This window comes from Platichthys flesus, chromosome 21 (assembly GCF_949316205.1).
Source record: "Platichthys flesus chromosome 21, fPlaFle2.1, whole genome shotgun sequence".
Lineage (NCBI taxonomy): Eukaryota > Metazoa > Chordata > Actinopteri > Pleuronectiformes > Pleuronectidae > Platichthys > Platichthys flesus.
Genome location: NC_084965.1, coordinates 13,223,827 through 13,241,976, shown reverse-complemented (window position 1 = coordinate 13,241,976; position 18,150 = coordinate 13,223,827). Strand labels below are relative to the sequence as shown.

Below are 18,150 nucleotides of genomic sequence, written 5' to 3'. Positions count from 1 at the left end.
GCCCCCGACTGAAGTGGGAAAAAAATAGAACTTCTCAATGATTATAACAAAATAGACTCTTTTTTTTTTTTTCTCTCTCCAAAGGTAAAAGGAATAAAGAGTTTGTGATGGTTTGTGATGTGCCAGTCTGACCTGTTGGGAAACTGCAAGGTTCAGTCTGACACGGTGCACAAGTTCACAGACACGGGCCGCGTTCCAATGCTCAGACGTGCTGCCTGTCAGCCGTCCTTGCTCACTCCCCCCCCCCCAAAAAAAACCTGATCCAAGGACAGAAGGATGACGACCGGGTGCTCCTCGGATCTGGGAGAGGGGACGCAAGGATGCAAAGAAGCAGCATCATCTTTGCATTTGGAAGCGGCCCTTTTTAGCTCATAGAATAATTCAGAGGTCACTTAACGGACACCTGCCTCCACCAGACAGGATTGGTTCTTTTTAAAGTAGGGTAGGATATCGGTGAAGCAGAGGAAGGGAGAAAACTGGGTCCCAGTCCCTTTTTTCACTTTGGCTTGAAGAACTGGAGCGTCCACATCCAAGTCCCAAGTCCCATCGCTGTCCCAAAAAAAGACAAGAAAGAAGCTCTACACACACACACACGCACACTAACGCACACGCACACACACACACACACACACACACGCAAAACGAGGCCACTTCTCTCAGAATGGACAGGAAGACTGGCAGCGATATCCTCCGAGGTCAGGGAGAGGGAGGAGGGGGGTTAATGGGAATTTGTATTCTTCAGCCCCCCCACTCCTTCAGCACCACCACACACCCAACAAACACAAGACACAAGGAGACAGATCATAGTCTGAGGAGCTGCTGGATCACAAACACCCACCCACACACACACACACACACCCCAAGAGGCCATGCAGCTCGCACCAAATGCACGACAACACAGTCCCAGGCCACACACTGAGGCCCTAGGTTGTGCCACTCTGGACGACAGAGAGGCCACAAAAACAAACAACGACGCAATACAATCCATCCCAGTGGGACAAAATGATCACAGCCTGATTCTGGGGGGACACTGAATGAGGCAGTGGTGTCTCTGGGACTAATGAGTTCCGGATCTCGTCCACTTTTTGTGTTGGGAGTGAGTCTTCCTATCCCCTGAAACCCCCGACCCCTCCCCTGTTCGAAGATGTATTGCCGGAGATTCACCGGAGCCTGGTCCTCCCCACCCGAGCGGCCTTCGTGGTGTGAAGAAGTCATGGTGGATGTTATTGCTGTCTGAGTATTGCTTCACATCTAAAAAAGAACAACAACCATTCACGATGGGCGAGTTATTGCTGGCATGGGTGGAGAATGGATGGGGGGGGGGGGGCTGCAGGCGACTTTTGAGCAACGGGAATTTAACTCAGAGCAGCTGGGGGGGGGGGGGGTGAGAGGTGTTGATTTGGGCTAATTACATTACCTCTGTATTCAAAAACAAATCTGTTCCATTCAGGAGGAAACACCAAGAATTCAAGATTTGGAAAAAACAACAATCAATGTTACTAAATTATTGGGGTCGTGGTGGCACGTGACCTCCAGTGGCTGGTGTCAGCAGGAAAGGGGGGGGGGGGGTCTCTGTAGCATGCAAAATAGACTGAGGTGGAGTGTGCATGGGGGGGGGGGCATGAGACCGAATAAATTTCATTTAATTCAGGTTTATGCCACGTGAGCTTTTGATTTCATCAATGTCATGTCCATGCTTTAGGGGCACTGAATTTGACATTTGTGATATCATTTAAAATTTGGTCAATATCACTCTATTTAAATGGATTTATAGCTAAATCAAATAAAATATAAGAGATCATGTCAATTCAGAAGGTGAAGGAGGGGGGGGTAAGAGGTGGTTACATAACCCAACAGGCCTCTATACTAAGACAAATGGAGGAGAGGGGGTTAATGGGGGTGGGGGTCTCCTGGGGCTTTGTCTTGATGCTCCAAGACGCGAGCCTCTGCAGCTAAACAAAAAATGCCTACGCGTACAATCCAGAGATAGGGGGAATGGGAGAGAGAAGGAGGAGGAGGAGAGCAGGTTGGTTCCTTTCTTGGCGGCGGTGGAGGACGCGGGGCGCGGATCAGAGAGAGAGCGCCGGGTCTATTTTTAGCTCTCCGCCGCTGTTTGGCTTTCGACTCACGTCCAGAGTGCAGCAGCAGCAGGAGCACGGAGCCGGGATGCTGCTCCAGACAGACGGGCCTCAAGGTGGAGGTGCCTGCGTGTCCCCTCCTCTCATCCGCCTCCCTCCCTCTCGCGGCTTTGTTCATCTCCCGTGCGCTTTTACGCACGCACAGGGGCGCAAACTAATAATGAACCCGCCCCTCCCTGCCCCCCTATGAAGAGCAGCACGTGTCAGCCAGAGGTCTGGTGCTGTTAACTGTATGCACATCCTATGGATGGAACATGCGATGCACTCAGCGCGCTCTGCAGAACAGAGGAAGGGCGTGGCACGGGCCGGAAGGGAGGGGCCGGGATGCAGGCCTACAGGGGGAAGACAGTGAGATACGTTGCCCTATGTTGATTGGAAGAAAGGAAATTGGAGAAACTCCATCCATCCATCAATCCATCCTGGCGGGCTGTGGGTCACTGAGCCACCTGCCTCAGCCGGTGTGACCTCCATCAGGAGCCGGAGCCACTGCCCTGGGCCTCCTCCCCTGACGCTGCCCTCTGTGACACTGGACAGACCCAGTGAGGAGCAGAGCTGACCCAGGGCGCCTCTCTCTTCCCACCTGGGTCTCCTTCGTCACACGTCACTGGGGGTCCTTGCACGGTGGGCCACACTTGCGGGCACACAGCCACAGCACACCAGCCACAGTGCCTTCTGGATCTCCTGGTTCCTGAAGGCGTAGATGACCGGGTTGATGACGGAGTTGTAGGTGGCAGGCACCAGCGTGGCATAGGTGTAGAGCGGAGGATAGGTGTAGTCCGCGATGAGGGAGTAGACAGTGAACGGCATCCAGCAGGCGGCGAACGTGCCCAGGATGATGGCCAGCGTCGACACGCCCTTCCGTGTTGTGACGTAGTGGGGTGTGGCGGCCAGGAAGTGGTGCTGGAGGGCGATCTGGTGAGCGTGGCGCATCACAATCTTGCAGATCTGGACGTACAGTTGCAGCATGAGGCCGAAGAGCAGCAGGAAGGAGATGGAGAGCACGGCGATGTTGTTCTTGGTCAGCGGCCGCACCACGCTGCACGTAGACTCCTCCGCCAGGCAGTTGACCCCTGTGATCGGCAGCAGGCCCAGACACAGGGAGAGGCCCCACAGCAGCACCAGCATGGTGTAGGTGAAGGCCGCCGTCCGCTCCGAGTTGTAGGTGAGGGCGTAGTACAGCGACAGGTAGCGGTCAATCGTGATGGCCAGCAGGCTGAAGACAGAGGCCGAGAAGGAGGCCACCACCAGGCCTACGGTCAGCAGCTGGGCAGATTCAGATTGAAGCAGGTAGGCACAGGTGAAGTGGAGCACCAGGCCCAGGCCGGCAAGCAGGTCGGCGAATGCCAAGCTGCCAATCAGCAGGAACATCGGGGCTCTGAGTGCCGGGTTCTGCCAGATCACCAGCACCACCAGCGCGTTCTCACAGGCTATGAGGGTCCCTGAGGAGCACAGCACGATGTCCCAGGGGTTGATCAGCAGGGGCAGCTGGCTGGGCGAGAGGGAGTCCTCCGGTGGAAACGTCCCCAGGTTGGTACTGTTGTCCATCGGTCCCCCGCCTCCGCTGGCCCATGCTGTGGGGTCAGGGGTCAGCCAGCTGGGGGTGACCGGTGGCTCTTCACTCATGGTGCCCCCCGTCTGAAAGTGACACAAACAGAGAAAGAGTGAGGCTTTGCAATGACCCACCAAAATGTGGAGCTTCACACAATATCAGAAACCCATGAATAAATAATTTTGTGCGTGTGAGTCTTTTTCTTTTGGTTTGTATTTTTAGCTCTTACACTTAAATGCACTGAAAACTAAAAACAGCGAGAGGCTGCTCTTCTCCACCTCTGGGCACGACATTGGACGTGTTCGTGGCTAGACACCTGTGTTACTCATTCCACAACACAACAAATGTCCAAGGTTATATTCTCAGTCTGGTGTGTGGGCCTGAGAACACACATTAAGCAGGGAAACAAACACAAACCTTAACGCTGCACTTTTATAACTGGGAATTAAAACCTTGAGCTACCCTAAAAAGTAACAGTCTGCGTCCAATGGCTTTAAATAAGAAAACTCTGCGCAGCAATGGCATGTGAACGTGCACTGGTTCCACTTAGTTACCAGTAAGCATCTATCTCTTGAGCTATTATTATTATTAATATTATAAGAGCAGCAGAGGCCTGCAGCCTATAGGTTAAACCACACACTGTAACAAATTGCTGTAAGAAAACGGCCAAATTATCACAGTAACAAACAGTTTTCCATTAAAACGGTAATGTTCTGTAGAAAACAGTGCATTCTGGGAAATATGTATTGGTGGTTTACTTGTTGTCTAAAAATACTGCAGTTTACCGTAAACCCCATTGCATTCTGGGGCAGATGCTTGAATCAACCCTGGAGAGATCCCATTATTACAGAGCTCTACTGTTTTTCTATTGGAGATACATGTGAATGCAACTACAAGAAGCAATCTGTGGACCTGCATGGTGTTTGTAGATTATCCATTTAAATCCGGCATTTTATGCGCAAATCACACGGTAAATTCATATACACTTTATTTGATTGGTATTATTTGCTTACTTTTGCTGTCTTTAAACTAACTCTGACTTGTTAGCAATGCAACTAAGCTAGCTTGCAGCACTCACATGTGGTCCTCTGAACCTGCCATGGTGTGGTGAGTACATCAGTAACACAATAGGCTTGCTAGCAATGTTTCAGCTTGTTGTGTGTTAAAATTGTTATTGTCAGCACTAGTAGCATTAACTTAAGAGTTATTACAACAACAGATTGAGTAGAATGCCCCCTAGTGTTGGTGAAAATTTGCTGAGTTACAAGGCGCCGTGTCGATTTGACTCTGTAAAGCCCCGCCCACCTCGTCATCCTTCAAACCGATGAGATCAACCGCCAAGATTTTTCCAACCGCCATGTTCTCCCCGTCGAGTGGCCGCGGTAAGTTTCTTATTTTCATATATTAACCCACTTTTTATGTTGACATTTCAACAGAAATTGTGTTTATGAAGAACATTGTGTTGCTCGCCCCCGTATTTGATCGGGTTTTGTATCTTAACACCGAACTAAAAACGGCTAACGGGGCCGAGTGAATACCTAGCTTAAAATGCTCTCGTGTCCAACTTGACCATGTCCGCAAAAGGTAATTAACACAGGGTTCCCGCGAGGTCTTAAAAAGTCTTAAATTTAATAATCGAAATTTTAGGCCTTAAAAAGTCTTAAAAAAGGTCTTAAATTTGATTCGGCCAGGTCTTAAAAATGTATGGATTCTCAAACTGTGAGAATCCATACCTTTGGGAAAAGGAGTTAAAATGTGTGAACAACATAAAGTGAATGACCACTGACAGCGTGGTGGGAGTGATGCTGCTGCTGTACAGCGAGAAAATAAAGTGGCGCCGTTAAGAGGGAAAGAAACGTCTCATCCTCCTTTTTCACGGAGTGGTCCGGATGGCTCGTTACCAGTCAGCGAGCCAAATAACCAGTGAGCTGCCAACTACGGTCCGGAGCCGCGATGCTGGCCTCGGGGAGGTTAAGGTAACACTTGTTCTCCAGTAAATGTGTTTTGGGGAAAGGTCCGCGCTGCAAAATGTCCCCCCACCCAACAATTCGTAAGGAAATAAATCGGCATGGAACCAATAATCACTTACTTTGCAGCCCCCGGTGAGAACTTATCGGGGACCACCCAGTGCCTCGAGACTCAACAGGTGCGCAGCGATCAAGCGAAAAGAGGGACAGTTTACTCGTGTGTCGACGACTTTTGTAAATAAGTTTGTTGTTGGCTTTTCACCCAAGTGGACTAGGTGAGCTTCACGCTCTGTCCCGTGCGGCTGGGTTAGCACAGGTACACAGTGGCTAACAACGTTACTCCCACGAGCCAACAACGATGAAGAGTTTTTTTCAACCTGTTCACGTTGAGAACACAAAACGAACGAAAGACACGACACAGACAACAACGTAAATGAAGCGAACGAGGACCCACCAACACCGACCGAAAAAGCGCCAACGACAAAAATGTAAACGTATAGATACAGCTACAACGCTGAGTGGGAGCAGTCTGTCTCTGTCTGCGTGTGTGTCTCTCCCTCTTTGTGTATGTATTTGTGTGTGTGTGTCTGTCTCTGTCTGCGTGTGTGTCTCTCCCTCTTTGTGTATGTATTTGTGTGTGTGTGTCTGTCTCTGTCTGCGTGTGTGTCTCTCCCTCTTTGTGTATGTATTTGTGTGTGTGTGTCTGTCTCTGTCTGCGTGTGTCTCTCCCTCTTTGTGTATGTGTGTGTGTGTGTGTCTGTCTCTGTATGTGTGTGTCTCTCCCTCTCTGTGTATGTATGTGTGTGTGTCTGTCTGTCTCTGTCTGCGTGTGTCTCTCCCTCTCTGTGTATGTATGTGTGTGTGTCTGTCTGTCTCTGTCTGTGTGTGTGTCTCTCCCTCTCTGTGTATGTATGTATGTGTATGTGTGTGTGTGTGTGTGTGACTGTCTGCGTGTGTGTCTCTCCCTCTTTGTGTATGTATGTATGTGTGTATGTGTCTGTCTGTCTGTGTCTATGTCTCTGTCTGTCTGTGTCTGTCTCTGCATGTGTGTGTCTGTCTGTTATCCATTCATACAAAGATGTAACATTCATTTATTTTTAGGGTGTGCTACGACTCTCTGGTCCTGTGCTAAAAAACTGTCAGCCTCTATAGCACTAGTGCTATGTGCTAAAAAAGTTAACGTACAGCCCTGGACTCGGGTGTTTTATTATGAAGTAAAAATGGAAGTGGTGCTTGTCAATTCTGTAAATAGCTGATCCTTTATCTGCTGTTTGGTGGCCTGAAACAAGCTACACATTTTATTTTCAAATTGAACAATAAAAGTTAACGTTAGTCTTACTGCAGGGCTCTGTTGAAAACCACGCACTTGCTGTTAAATTTGTGTTTTTGTTATCATGATAAGCATATAAGATTCTGACAATGAGGAATTGTGTGCTGCAGGAACCATGTTGATTAAAGCCAGGCTTGGTGATGTCCAAAAATTTGATGGAATAACAGAGCCAGATCTCAAAGAGTTCTTGATTGCAGGTAAGAAATTGACATTAGACTCAAACATTGCACTGGAAGCTTTATGGTGCTAAATGTGATGGTAACTTTCTGTACAAATGTTACCATCTCTATTGACATTGAGAAACTTTGAATTCTTTGCTAAAAAAAAAGTTATAATACTACAAATACTTTTATTATACACATTCATTTATTCATGTTTGTTAAAAAAAAGTAGACTAATGTTCCAGATTCATTGGACGTGAATGTTTGACCATCATGAACACATACAAGTATTTGTCTTTTCCTGTAGCATTTGCAAAGTTTGGTGTGCCAGCTGTGACAGAAGGTGTGAAAGTTTTTGACAGTTCTGGGACTGAGTTGGATGACGACGTATTTGAGGACGTAGTAAAGGATCCCTCAGCTGGATGTTGTCCAGCTGCTGATGGCCCACTTTGCAGAGACTCCAGATGGACTTATCCTTCTTGCAGACGTAAGATTGTCTCTCTTCCTTTTTCATTCATATTTCATAGAATATTTGGCATTATTTAAAATCAACTGTTGAAACTAATATCCTCACCATGACTTTGTCATCTGTGCTGTACAGTTGTCTTCCACTGTGGCTGATGTCGAAAGAACCCTTACCCTACCCCTGACTCCTTGTCTAATACTGCTCGGTATGTATTCAGTGGATTATCAAATGTATATTGTACTGATGAGTTTTTCAAGTTGTCTGTATTTCAATTATGTATGAATGTTCTTTCAAACAGAAATTTCATACAAGTAAAGATGCTTTTTTTCTAAAATTCTTCTTCGTGATTCCACGTTTCAGGTGGAACAGAGCAGGCGGCAGTTGGACGATGGATGATCAGCCTGGAGGGACATGTCATTTGTGAGGGCATCCAACAAGCATTTGTGACAGGGCTTGCTGCTCTGTTTTCAGTGTACTATATCTTCAACCTACACTACCAAGAGGAAGCTGCCTGTACACTTGAATTCATTCAAAGGTAAGACATATTTCATATTCATGAACAGTTATAGTTATAATATAGCAGAATTAATGTCTATCCAACCTCTGATCTCAGACTACTATGTTTTTCAGGCGATTTGTTGGAATCAATCCAGAAAGAGGAACAAAGGCAGGTCGAGGCAAGATCATCTCCAAGAGGACAGGGAGAGTCGTTCTAAAGAAGTCAGTCACAGTTAATACTCATGTCTCCACTCTCCTGAAGAATCTCATTGACTTCGAGTGGAATTTCATTGGCCAGTGAAAGCTCACTACCCAGGTACAGCCACAGTTATTTCCCAATGTCTTTTTCTGTTCATGTAATGTTGTTCTTTTTCTCTTGGCCAGCAAATATGGTATAATGTACACAAAAAGGGAACATGTTAATTTGTCCCAGGGAAGAAATGGTATGGCTGGATTTGATCAGTTTAGCCTTTTAAGGTCACCGTGTAACAGTCAGTAGAATCTGAGCACACCTTGGATCAGTACTATTCTTAGAGGGCACAGGGTCTGCTATTAATGTAATTTCGTATTTATTGTTTTATATTTATTTTAAGACTCCTTTAAGTTCTAATTAATACAGCTTACATTGAAATGCTGAATGTGTAAAGTGTATTCTACTCAGGGAGATTTTGGAATTTTGTATTAATAGGTTACTCCATACACTGTATGACACCTCTTGGTTTCCCGCTGTTCAAATTTTGATAATGTTTGAAGAGAATATGTGTCTTTCCATTGTGGTGTTAGATGATTGTTGTTGTAAGCACTTTGTCTGAGGGGGTGCTCTTTATTTGCCAGAATGAACACTCAAGTCTTTCATTTTGTTGGCTTTCTATGAAAGTAGAAATGTCTTTGCTTCTATATTGTTTGTGGGATTTTTGTTCTTTTCTCATGCATCATTCCCCACAAGTGTATAAAAATGTTTATAACTGTTATCACATTTATTGAAAAAATGATAACTGCCATGTTGTTTTGCACACTGAAATTTACAACTGAAACAGACACCTAATTTGTTTGTAATCAAAAAACGATTTCAGTTGATGTTGCCTTTTCAGAAATAAATGTTTGGTTATTAAATGATTCTTCCTTGGAATGTTTTGATTGCTTAATTTTAGTTCACTAAATGATTGAATGTGTATACGTTGTATAGAGAATCACTTGAAAATAGCTAATCAAAGTAACAGTAAAGGGAATGTTTAATTCATAGTAATTGATTCTGATCAATAATGCCAGTAAAATGCTCTTTTAAATTTACATTTTGCTGTCATTGAGATTGGTGAAATTGCATTTAAAAAGAATACTGTACTGGCTACCCCACAACCAATAGTATACAGTAAATTAAAAAAAGAACAGTACTACCTTGTTTTAGTACGTAGTATTATAAAAGTATTAAATTGTAAATAATATCTACGGGACGGTAATATACTGGCACCCTGCTGCCAGCAGTTTACTGTTAAGACATGAAAATACAGCAATAGACTGTAATTCAGCTAATTTCTTTATTATGGTAACATACTGTAAAATGTATTACAGTATGTGTACTGTTAAACTACAGTAAACTGCAGGCAACCCTGCTGCCAGCAGTTTACTGTTATTTAACATCACAATTTGTTACAGTGCACGTGAAGAGCTGTTTATTAATGTATATGCACAAGGGGGGGGGGGGGGGGTAGAAAAGCGGTGCAGGCTCTGCATCATCATTTCAGGCCACATTTCCCAAACAGCATAATTTCGCTAAGCTGTCAGAGGGCAACAGCGGCAGATACCGCGCCCGTCACGGATTCACAGCCTCCCCCAGTAACGCCATGCATGCACCTCACACTGGTGGCCATATGGTGCACCTCGCACCGGAGGAAAAAACACACAGGCTGCTGTTGCACGTCAGAGAGAAAGGGTGCAGGAGAGGGAAAAAGAAAAAGAACAGGATGCAATGTTGCCTTCATGCATGCAAAGGATGCTCCGCCACCTCGACCTCCACCTCCACCTCCATCTCCACCCAGCCTACCTTGATTCTGCGAGCGGAGACCTTCCGTCTAGATGGAAGCGCGACGGGAGCCTGGTGTCTCCATGTCAGTGATGAGGATGGTTGCAGCGCCGGCGGACAGAGACAGCAGCAGCAGCCCTGGGAGGAGGAGGAGGGGAGGAGAGGCAGGAGGGGAGGGGTGATGGTTGGATGCTGGTCCTATCTGCCTGAAAGCAGGGATGGTGGAAGGAGAAGAAGAAGAATTCGAAGAAGAAGGGGAGGAGGAGGAGGAGGAAGAAATAAAGGAGTTAACGGCACATCGCCGTGGACTGCGGCTGTGCAGGAGCGCAGGGAACGGATCGGCGGCGGAAGAGAGGGATAGCAGGAGGTGGAGGAGGAGGAGGAGGGCAAGAGGTGTGAGAGTGGATGGGAGAAGTGGAGTAGGAGGAGGAGGGGGTGGTGATGAAGGAGGAGTCCCAAATGAGCCAGAGTCTCAGAGACCGGCTGAACTCTGATACCTGCCGGCTGTAGGACGCACAGACTGGTTTTTACGCACCTGCAGACTGTTTCCCAGTTGAGGCACCAGCAGAGCTGCGTGCTGTAACAATCAAGCAATAACGTTTATTGAGTGTCTCCTGCAGGATGCTCTCAGTTTCAGTGTTTTCTATCTTTTTGAGGAGCCTGGCTCCAGTTTCAAAGGGACCCGCTCCCCCCGACGCCCTGCTATTCTGGTCCCGTCTGTGCTATTAACAGCAGCCCTGATGTGTGTCACCATCCTCCCATCCCTCCCTCCTTCCCCCTGCCCTCCATCTTCTCTGCCTCATCTCTCCATCCTTGCGGCGCCGCCTGCAAACACACCTCAGCCAGGTCAGTGGGTGAGCTACTGATGTGCGCATATCTGACCACGCTGAGCGGATACCTGTGTGGGCCTTTTATCCATCTTTTGAATGTGAATGGATTATAAATAGCTCGTGTTGCAGTTAAAGCAGGTAGGTTGACACCACTAGGGGGCGACGCTAAGCTGGTATGAGTCATCAGTGTGCACCTGAGGGACAGAGGAGATCACAGCCAGCTTCAATCTTAACGCCTTTATTTCTTTTTCTTTAAAACAGAAAATGATCGCTTCACAACAGGCCTCTTTAAGCAAACCCTCACGTTAAACTCGGCAACACCTACAAAACGGTATCAAAAGTGCACCATAGTGTTAATACATCTTCTCAAGGTCTAACATGTTCCAATGATAATATTATCTTCTTTTAATATTTATACAAATACCATTCTGTACACTGTAGAAATACACAACCCCGCGTTCTCCGCAAGTGGGACACTCACCACCCCCCCCCGCACACGTCCTCCTTTCAATCCACGATCAAAAGCATGATCCACTCGCAGTAAATCCCAGTGCACAAGAAGAGTATGGGGGGTGGGGGTGAAGACACCAGGCCAATATTACATCATATGAATTATTAAATACCCATTCAACCCCACACCCAAGGCAAAACTAATACGCCACTCATACCAACCAACATCTGTACAACCCTCATTCAACGTCTCCTTTTTTAAAAACAATCTTGACAGTTTTCATTCATTATCGTCTCATTGTCTCTGCAGCAGCATTGGCAGCAGCAGCAGCGTCCAGCCAAGGTGAAAGGTATGATGGGAGAGGAGGGACACGGGGGGGGGATCAGGAGGGACAGCTGGTACAGAGGCAGAACTTCCACGGCTGAGCTGCGGTGCAGAGTGCTGAAAGAAGCACAGGTATGGATTACATCTGTGCGAGCAGTGATGACACCGTACGGGCTGCTGTGGTGCGTTTATGGTCCGCTGCGCCGCGCCAGGAGGGAACCGAGCATCTCTCCTGGTGTCCGTGGTGAAACACTCGATGTCCACATTTAGTCCCTGGACTGGTAAAAGAGGATGTAGCCCGACTCAGAGTTCTTGGAGATTTCAGAAGTGAGACCGTAGAATTCTTCTATGGCCTGGGCATCGATTTTCTACCAGACATAGATGTTGACATGAAGCACAGTTAGATTTAATCAGTATTACACAATCAAACACGTGCCTGTAGAGTTTAAATCAAAGTATGACAAAACAGAAAAACACACTCACCTCTACAATATCGTCATCAAACAGCAGCCAGAAGTCGTGACTTTTCACAATTGCAATGTAGTGACCCCGGTTTGGACCACTGAAAAGAAATAAAACAGAGTATTAACTCTATGGGGTCAAATTTAGCCTTAAAGGTTCAACACATCCATGATCCACCCTCTTGTTTTATGTGATTAGAGTCCTTCTCAGGATCATGTGTGTTACTGTCACATTTTATTCAATGGAAAGATCTGATCGGAAAGATCCTGACGTGAGTAGAAAACTTGCATCACTACAGATATGTGAAGATTAAAATACTGCACACTGACAACATAATACCACACCCATTAAATATGAGTATAATTACACTGATGTGAAACCCATCTATTTTAGTGAGGGGAACTTGCCTCGTGACTACTAAGTTTGGTGACATTGTGTAACTGCAACACAACAAAACTCATTTTAATAATTTCGCTTTACTAAGAAGCCTTTTTGTGAAAGTTATTTGGGGGAAATTGGGCTTTATTATTTGACAAGATTCAGCAAATTCAAACAGGAAGAGAAGAGAGGAAATGGGAATGAGATGCAACACATCGCTGGCCTGACTCAGGCACGTTGTGGTTACTTTCTCAGCAGAATAAACCACTTTTCAACCAGGACACACATAATATGAAAATGTATAATATCAAGAAAAGAAGGGGATGATAATGTGAGGCATTTCTCAGACTTTAAATATTACTACTGGATATTATGATAGCATAATAGTGTATTGTGATCTTGGAGTGGGATAAATTCAGTATTTTGGTTTGAGTATACTTGATCATGCCCTGTAATATGTCTGTGTTAATTATTGTCGGTTGAAGTAGATAAATAAAATGGTTGTATCACTCAAGGACGATCAGTGAGTGGTGCTGTCACTAATGCCCACTCGCTCTGTCTCATACCAGGCGAGACGATGATGGTCGTGTTTTCTGCTGCGAGTTGTGATTTTGAATCTATCGCAAATTATTCCTTTATTCTGCTGCGGAAAGGTTCAACTGCATTTTTATCATTTGAACAATGATTTCTCTGTTGCCCTGCGTGTTGACCTACACACCTCCCACAATGCACCACCACGGCCACCAGGTCATAGAGCCTCTCGGGATTGGTGGCGTCCCCAGAAGTGTTGAAGAGGCGGAGCTCCAGGGGGAAGACAACGCGATAGGACAGCTTGGTGTAGCGCTGCAGCTGCTCCATGTACTTAAAGCGCTTCAGGTGCAGAGCCAGGATCATCGGCAGCTTCTTAACACGCATCCTACAAATCACAAATTACAGCATCACACACGGGATCTGAATATACTGAAAGAACAAATGAAATTCATACACAGAGACTGATCCTGGCCACTGACCTCTTGTGTGCTTCCTGCTTGCTTCTACATTCTTCACAGTAGTATTTGTACTCACTGCACAGTGTCTCTGTGTTACTGAAACCTCTGAAGACAAATAAAGAGAAACCCTTGTCAGTACACATATAAAAATGAATGTCACCCTTTTAAAAAACACTGGATTCTCCTTATGCAGGCTGGTGAAGGACAGAGCAGAGTAATTTCAACGCATGTGTTTATTAGTGATGCAAACTAAACATTTCACTCAAGTAGATCGTGACTGAGGAAGGCAGTGGCCTTAAGCCAACAGCATCTGGCATGGGTCCAATATCAAACTTAAACAAAATACATGAAAAATAATTGAAACTTTACAACTATGTGGTTAAATTCAGCCAAAATCTGTGTCGTGGGTTCAAAATGTGTAAGTTCCCAGTGATTGGCAATGTGATGTTAATATTTAGTACATTTTTGGTTACGGTTTGTCGTACAAAACATATGATAGTGTTTTATTTATTCTGTCAGACCAACTGTCCGAAACCAAAGAAACTCAGTTTACTATAATGTAAGAAGAGGAAGCTGCTCCTTCCCTCACGGATGAGTTGCAGGAACCAGCATGTTTGACATTTTAACTTGAAATGACTGTTTGTTGCTTTTTCATTCATTTGCAGATTAACTTTCTGTCAATAAACAACAGTACAAACTCTGCTCCCTCAGCTCTTGCTGCAGGTGTGCATCTGTGTGGCTGCTGTACCTGAGGCAGTGGGTGATGGAGGTATTCTGTTCTACATCCACTGAAAGGTCCAGAAAGTCCTCATCTTTGCTGCTTATCTGGAAAGAAAAGACAACATCAGAATAAACCAAAACCAAATACTAGAAATACATGCAACTACAAGCTGTGGCCATATGGCATTAAATACTCTGCTGTATGCCATTCCATTGTGTTTACTCAAAATACTGCAAACAAGCATACACTGACATAATTTATAGCTCAAACCCAACCTTGTGCCAACAATCTTCATCCATGTGAGTTTACTTATCAGTGACACAAGCAGCAGGATGGTTCAACGTGAATAAAAACTTTAAACAAGGCGATGCGTGACATACATTAGAAGATGTTTGATGTAATCTCACTCAAAGATGAGATGTAGAATAGTGGTGAGGCATCCTACCGTTTCGCAGGTGAGGCAGCGTGTCTCGTTGGTCAGAGTGCCTTGGAAGATCTCATGGACCCAGGTGGGAGCGGGCGTGGCATTGCTGTTGTTGTTCTGGGAATCCAATGTGCCATTAGCAACACGGCCATTGGTCTTGTCCTGCTTCCTCTCCTCTTGCAGCAGGTCAGCAATGGTGTTGAGTAAGTAGTTCAGGAATTCGTGGGCATCCTGTTGCATGTAGTTGTCAAACAACTCTGAAGGAGAAAATACATTTGGAGAGAGACTTAAGTTAATTCAGCTGATTTATGCTTTCAGCAGGTTCTTCAGGGACTTCTGGCAATTATGTTCTCTATAAACTCTCAACCAACGAGGAGAAAAAATAAAGATAGAGTAAAGATATTAAAATTGGTTGTTTAGGTGATGAATTGACATTAATCTTCCTAAGAGTTTATCTGTTCCCTCTCACCATTCTCCTTGCGTAGTCGTGTGATGAACTTCTTGGGCGGGATGACGCCCACTTTCCTCTTCTGGTTGGCAATACTGTGGAAAAGGTCAGCCAAGCAGGTGAGCAGGTTCTCCTTCCGCCGTGGCTGGCTGCGGTACGCCAAAATCTTTTCCCGAAACGGCCGGCAGAAGTACAGCGCCTGCAGCACCGAGTTGCAGTAGCAGGTGTTTCCAAACTATAATTAAAATGTGGAACAAAGTAGAATTTAAGTATGACACAATGGAAACGTGTCCATGAGATTTTCCTTCCTCAATCATGAGTCCTGTTCGTCATTTTTTGACTACTCTGGATTCCTACAGATATTTCTCTAAACATCTGGCTGAATGATGATCTATGGTTTGATTGACTCTCCCTATTTTCCCATATATGTACACAGAGAGGCCTCTGAAGGTTTTTTTATGGCCTGAACCAGTCATAACTATTGATGTGACATGAATTCTAAGTGCTAAGTGTTTGTATTTTGTCCACTATTTTTCTATGTTTATATATATTGATATAAACTATGAAATTCTGTTTGCTAATACATCATGTGGTTTGTTCAAAATGGTTCGTGGGAATTTAAAATTGCAAATCTGGTCTTTATCAGAAGTCTGAGGAAGATCCTTGTGCTCCGAACGTCACCGGCACAAATATATCCTTTAACTGGAGCTGTATCTGAGCAGATTTTCTCCTATTCAAACATTTTAGGTGGAACTGTATACAACAAGACACTGGATATGCACAGGTTATCAATTGCTTACATTGACCAGGCCGAAGTAGTGCTCGTTGACCGGAAACTGCTCAGATCCAATCTCTTTCTCCAGAGCAGAGGCATTGGCGCCCTGCATTAACACAGAGACAAAAACATCATACATTATATTCAGTAAATCAATACACACTGTAAGTTCAGCGGTCACATTGAACAGGAAAATGGTATTTATACAAGTAAAGTGTCAAATCAGATTGGCAGCAGCTTGAGATTTTCAAGGTCACTTGTTGCTGAGATAAAACAAAAAAAACAATGGGTGCTTGAAGCTTTCTGAGTCAACACAATTTCCTCATACTGACTCCATTCTGGGCTTTTAGAGCTAGAAGCCAACATGCATTAGATTCAGCTGACAGGGAAGTTGGGCTGCCACTGGACGCATCTGGCTCTCATCCAAAACAAAGATTATCTTTCTTAAATGCACAGAAACAGCCAAACTGTCCAAACTGCTTCTGATGCGGTGTTTTTTTTTAATGTGGTGCAGGTCAGTGAGGCTGTTGAAATGCAGACCCCCCCACCGGTGAGTGTTGACGGGACGTGCAGACAGCAACAAGCTGTGCAGAGAGCGGACGCGGACATGGAGCGGCTCCACAACTGCGTAGCTAATGATAAACCATGTCGTCATTGCCCTGCGTTAATCATATCTGCTGGATCGTCCAGAGCATAGATATATCTATGGTCCAGAGGCCCGAGCTCTAAATTGCCCTCTCTCTTTACAGAGGCTGCAGATGAATCGACCCGGAGCCGCCATCCATCATCCAGCTGTGTACAAGTTGTTGCCAGGGCTGTAACGCCTGTTTTAGCTTGGGCTACATTCACGCTAGCTAGTTAGCAGTGAGCCCCAGCAGCAGGTGCGCTGTCATTGAGCTTAAAAGGGAACTGCGATGAATAACACGAGCGACTAGCTCGGCGAGCTAGCGGTTAGAAAACCCCGCAGTGGAAGCGGGTGAGTGGCTGTTCGCGAGAAAGAGACGGTGGGCGGCTGCGTGCTTTGCTTTGCCAGGGACGGGAAACTGCTGGGCTAGCACCGCCGCCGCGAAGTGACCGCTTTCATTGACGATTCCGCGGCTCAAGGGGCCATTAGCGGCACAGACGCGGTTCCCTGGTCGGCCTGTGGTGTGAGGGGTGTCGGTGCGAAGCTGCCGTGCACTCACCATCGTACAAAAAGAGGCAAATTTGGAGACTGTCATTAGGATTTCCATTCGGCTAGCGCCATCTTCCTCCACACCCGCTGCGCGCTGACAAGACTGGGCTGGCTCGGCGCGTGAGAGCAGGAACAGTCCGACAGCCCGAGGAAAAAACACGAGAGCGTTCACTGCCACTTACTTCCGGCTTAGCTTCGTCCACGCAGAAGCGGACTGTTCCATTTACGCCCCACAAGCGTCCTCACAACCCTTGTTCGTAATTTACTTGGACAATATCAATTGTTCAAATTCAGACATTAGCTAAATCATCCTCCTTATTGGGTAAAATATCACTTATGCGGCAGTAAATGGGGAAATTCCAACCTTTCAATTATTTTGTTCGTCCCTTCAGTGTTGAGAGTTTAGTGACATCTAGTGGTGAAGTGGCATGCTGCAGCTGAATACCCCTGAGTGCCAAACATGACAGAGAACCTGTGGGAGCCTTCAGTTGACATAACAAAACTCAAACGTTTCTTCAGTCTGGGCTATTGTTTAAAAAACATGGCTACTTCTAATGTCAATATAAAGTATTTAAACATAAAGGTACAATTTAGATGATCACCATTATTTTTGCATTCCATTTCTGCTAATAGATCCCTTTCACCTAAATCGTAAACACTGGACTATTAAGAAAATACACTGTGACAAAGCAAAGAAATGTTGCATGTAGTTTGTGTATGTTTCCAACAAAATAAGTTAACACATATAAAATTAATCCATGATCTTTGATGAGTTGTTCATTTGAGTTACATAAGTTAAACGTTAGGCAGCATGCCCATGTTAGGTTTGTTTTTCTGGGTTTGCATGATGCATAAAGTGAAAACGTTTGCGGTCACAATAATCAACAAAGAACACGGATTTGTTTTCCCTAATAAACAAGCAACGCACCGATTTGGTGTTGTTTTTCCTTGTATCTACTAAACAATAATTAACGGAAAGTTCAACGCAGCGACGTCCCTGTCAACATCTGATCTTAACGCAGTTGATGCATATCTCAGTTTATCT

General features: G+C 45.5%; 2 protein-coding genes across 2 annotated transcripts; both read right to left on the bottom strand.

Annotated features, from left to right (window-relative positions):
- Positions 1-1,633: 1,633 nt before the first annotated feature.
- Positions 1,634-10,712, bottom strand: gpr12 (G protein-coupled receptor 12). Its single transcript, XM_062379365.1, has 2 exons — positions 10,151-10,712; positions 1,634-3,773 (listed from the first exon to the last, which is right to left on the bottom strand). The coding sequence occupies exon 2, from the start codon at positions 3,759-3,761 to the stop codon at positions 2,733-2,735; it is 1,029 nt and encodes a 342-aa protein (XP_062235349.1). The 5' UTR covers positions 3,762-3,773; positions 10,151-10,712; the 3' UTR covers positions 1,634-2,732.
- A 469-nt stretch (positions 10,713-11,181) lies between these two features.
- On the bottom strand, positions 11,182-17,293 carry usp12a (ubiquitin specific peptidase 12a). The gene is made up of 9 exons (XM_062379364.1): positions 17,116-17,293; positions 15,957-16,037; positions 15,178-15,391; positions 14,730-14,965; positions 14,312-14,388; positions 13,585-13,668; positions 13,293-13,490; positions 12,218-12,296; positions 11,182-12,102 (listed from the first exon to the last, which is right to left on the bottom strand). Exons 1-9 carry the CDS (start codon positions 17,161-17,163, stop codon positions 12,001-12,003), a joined length of 1,119 nt encoding a protein of 372 aa, XP_062235348.1. The 5' UTR covers positions 17,164-17,293; the 3' UTR covers positions 11,182-12,000.
- Between the last annotated feature and the right edge of the window lie 857 nt (positions 17,294-18,150).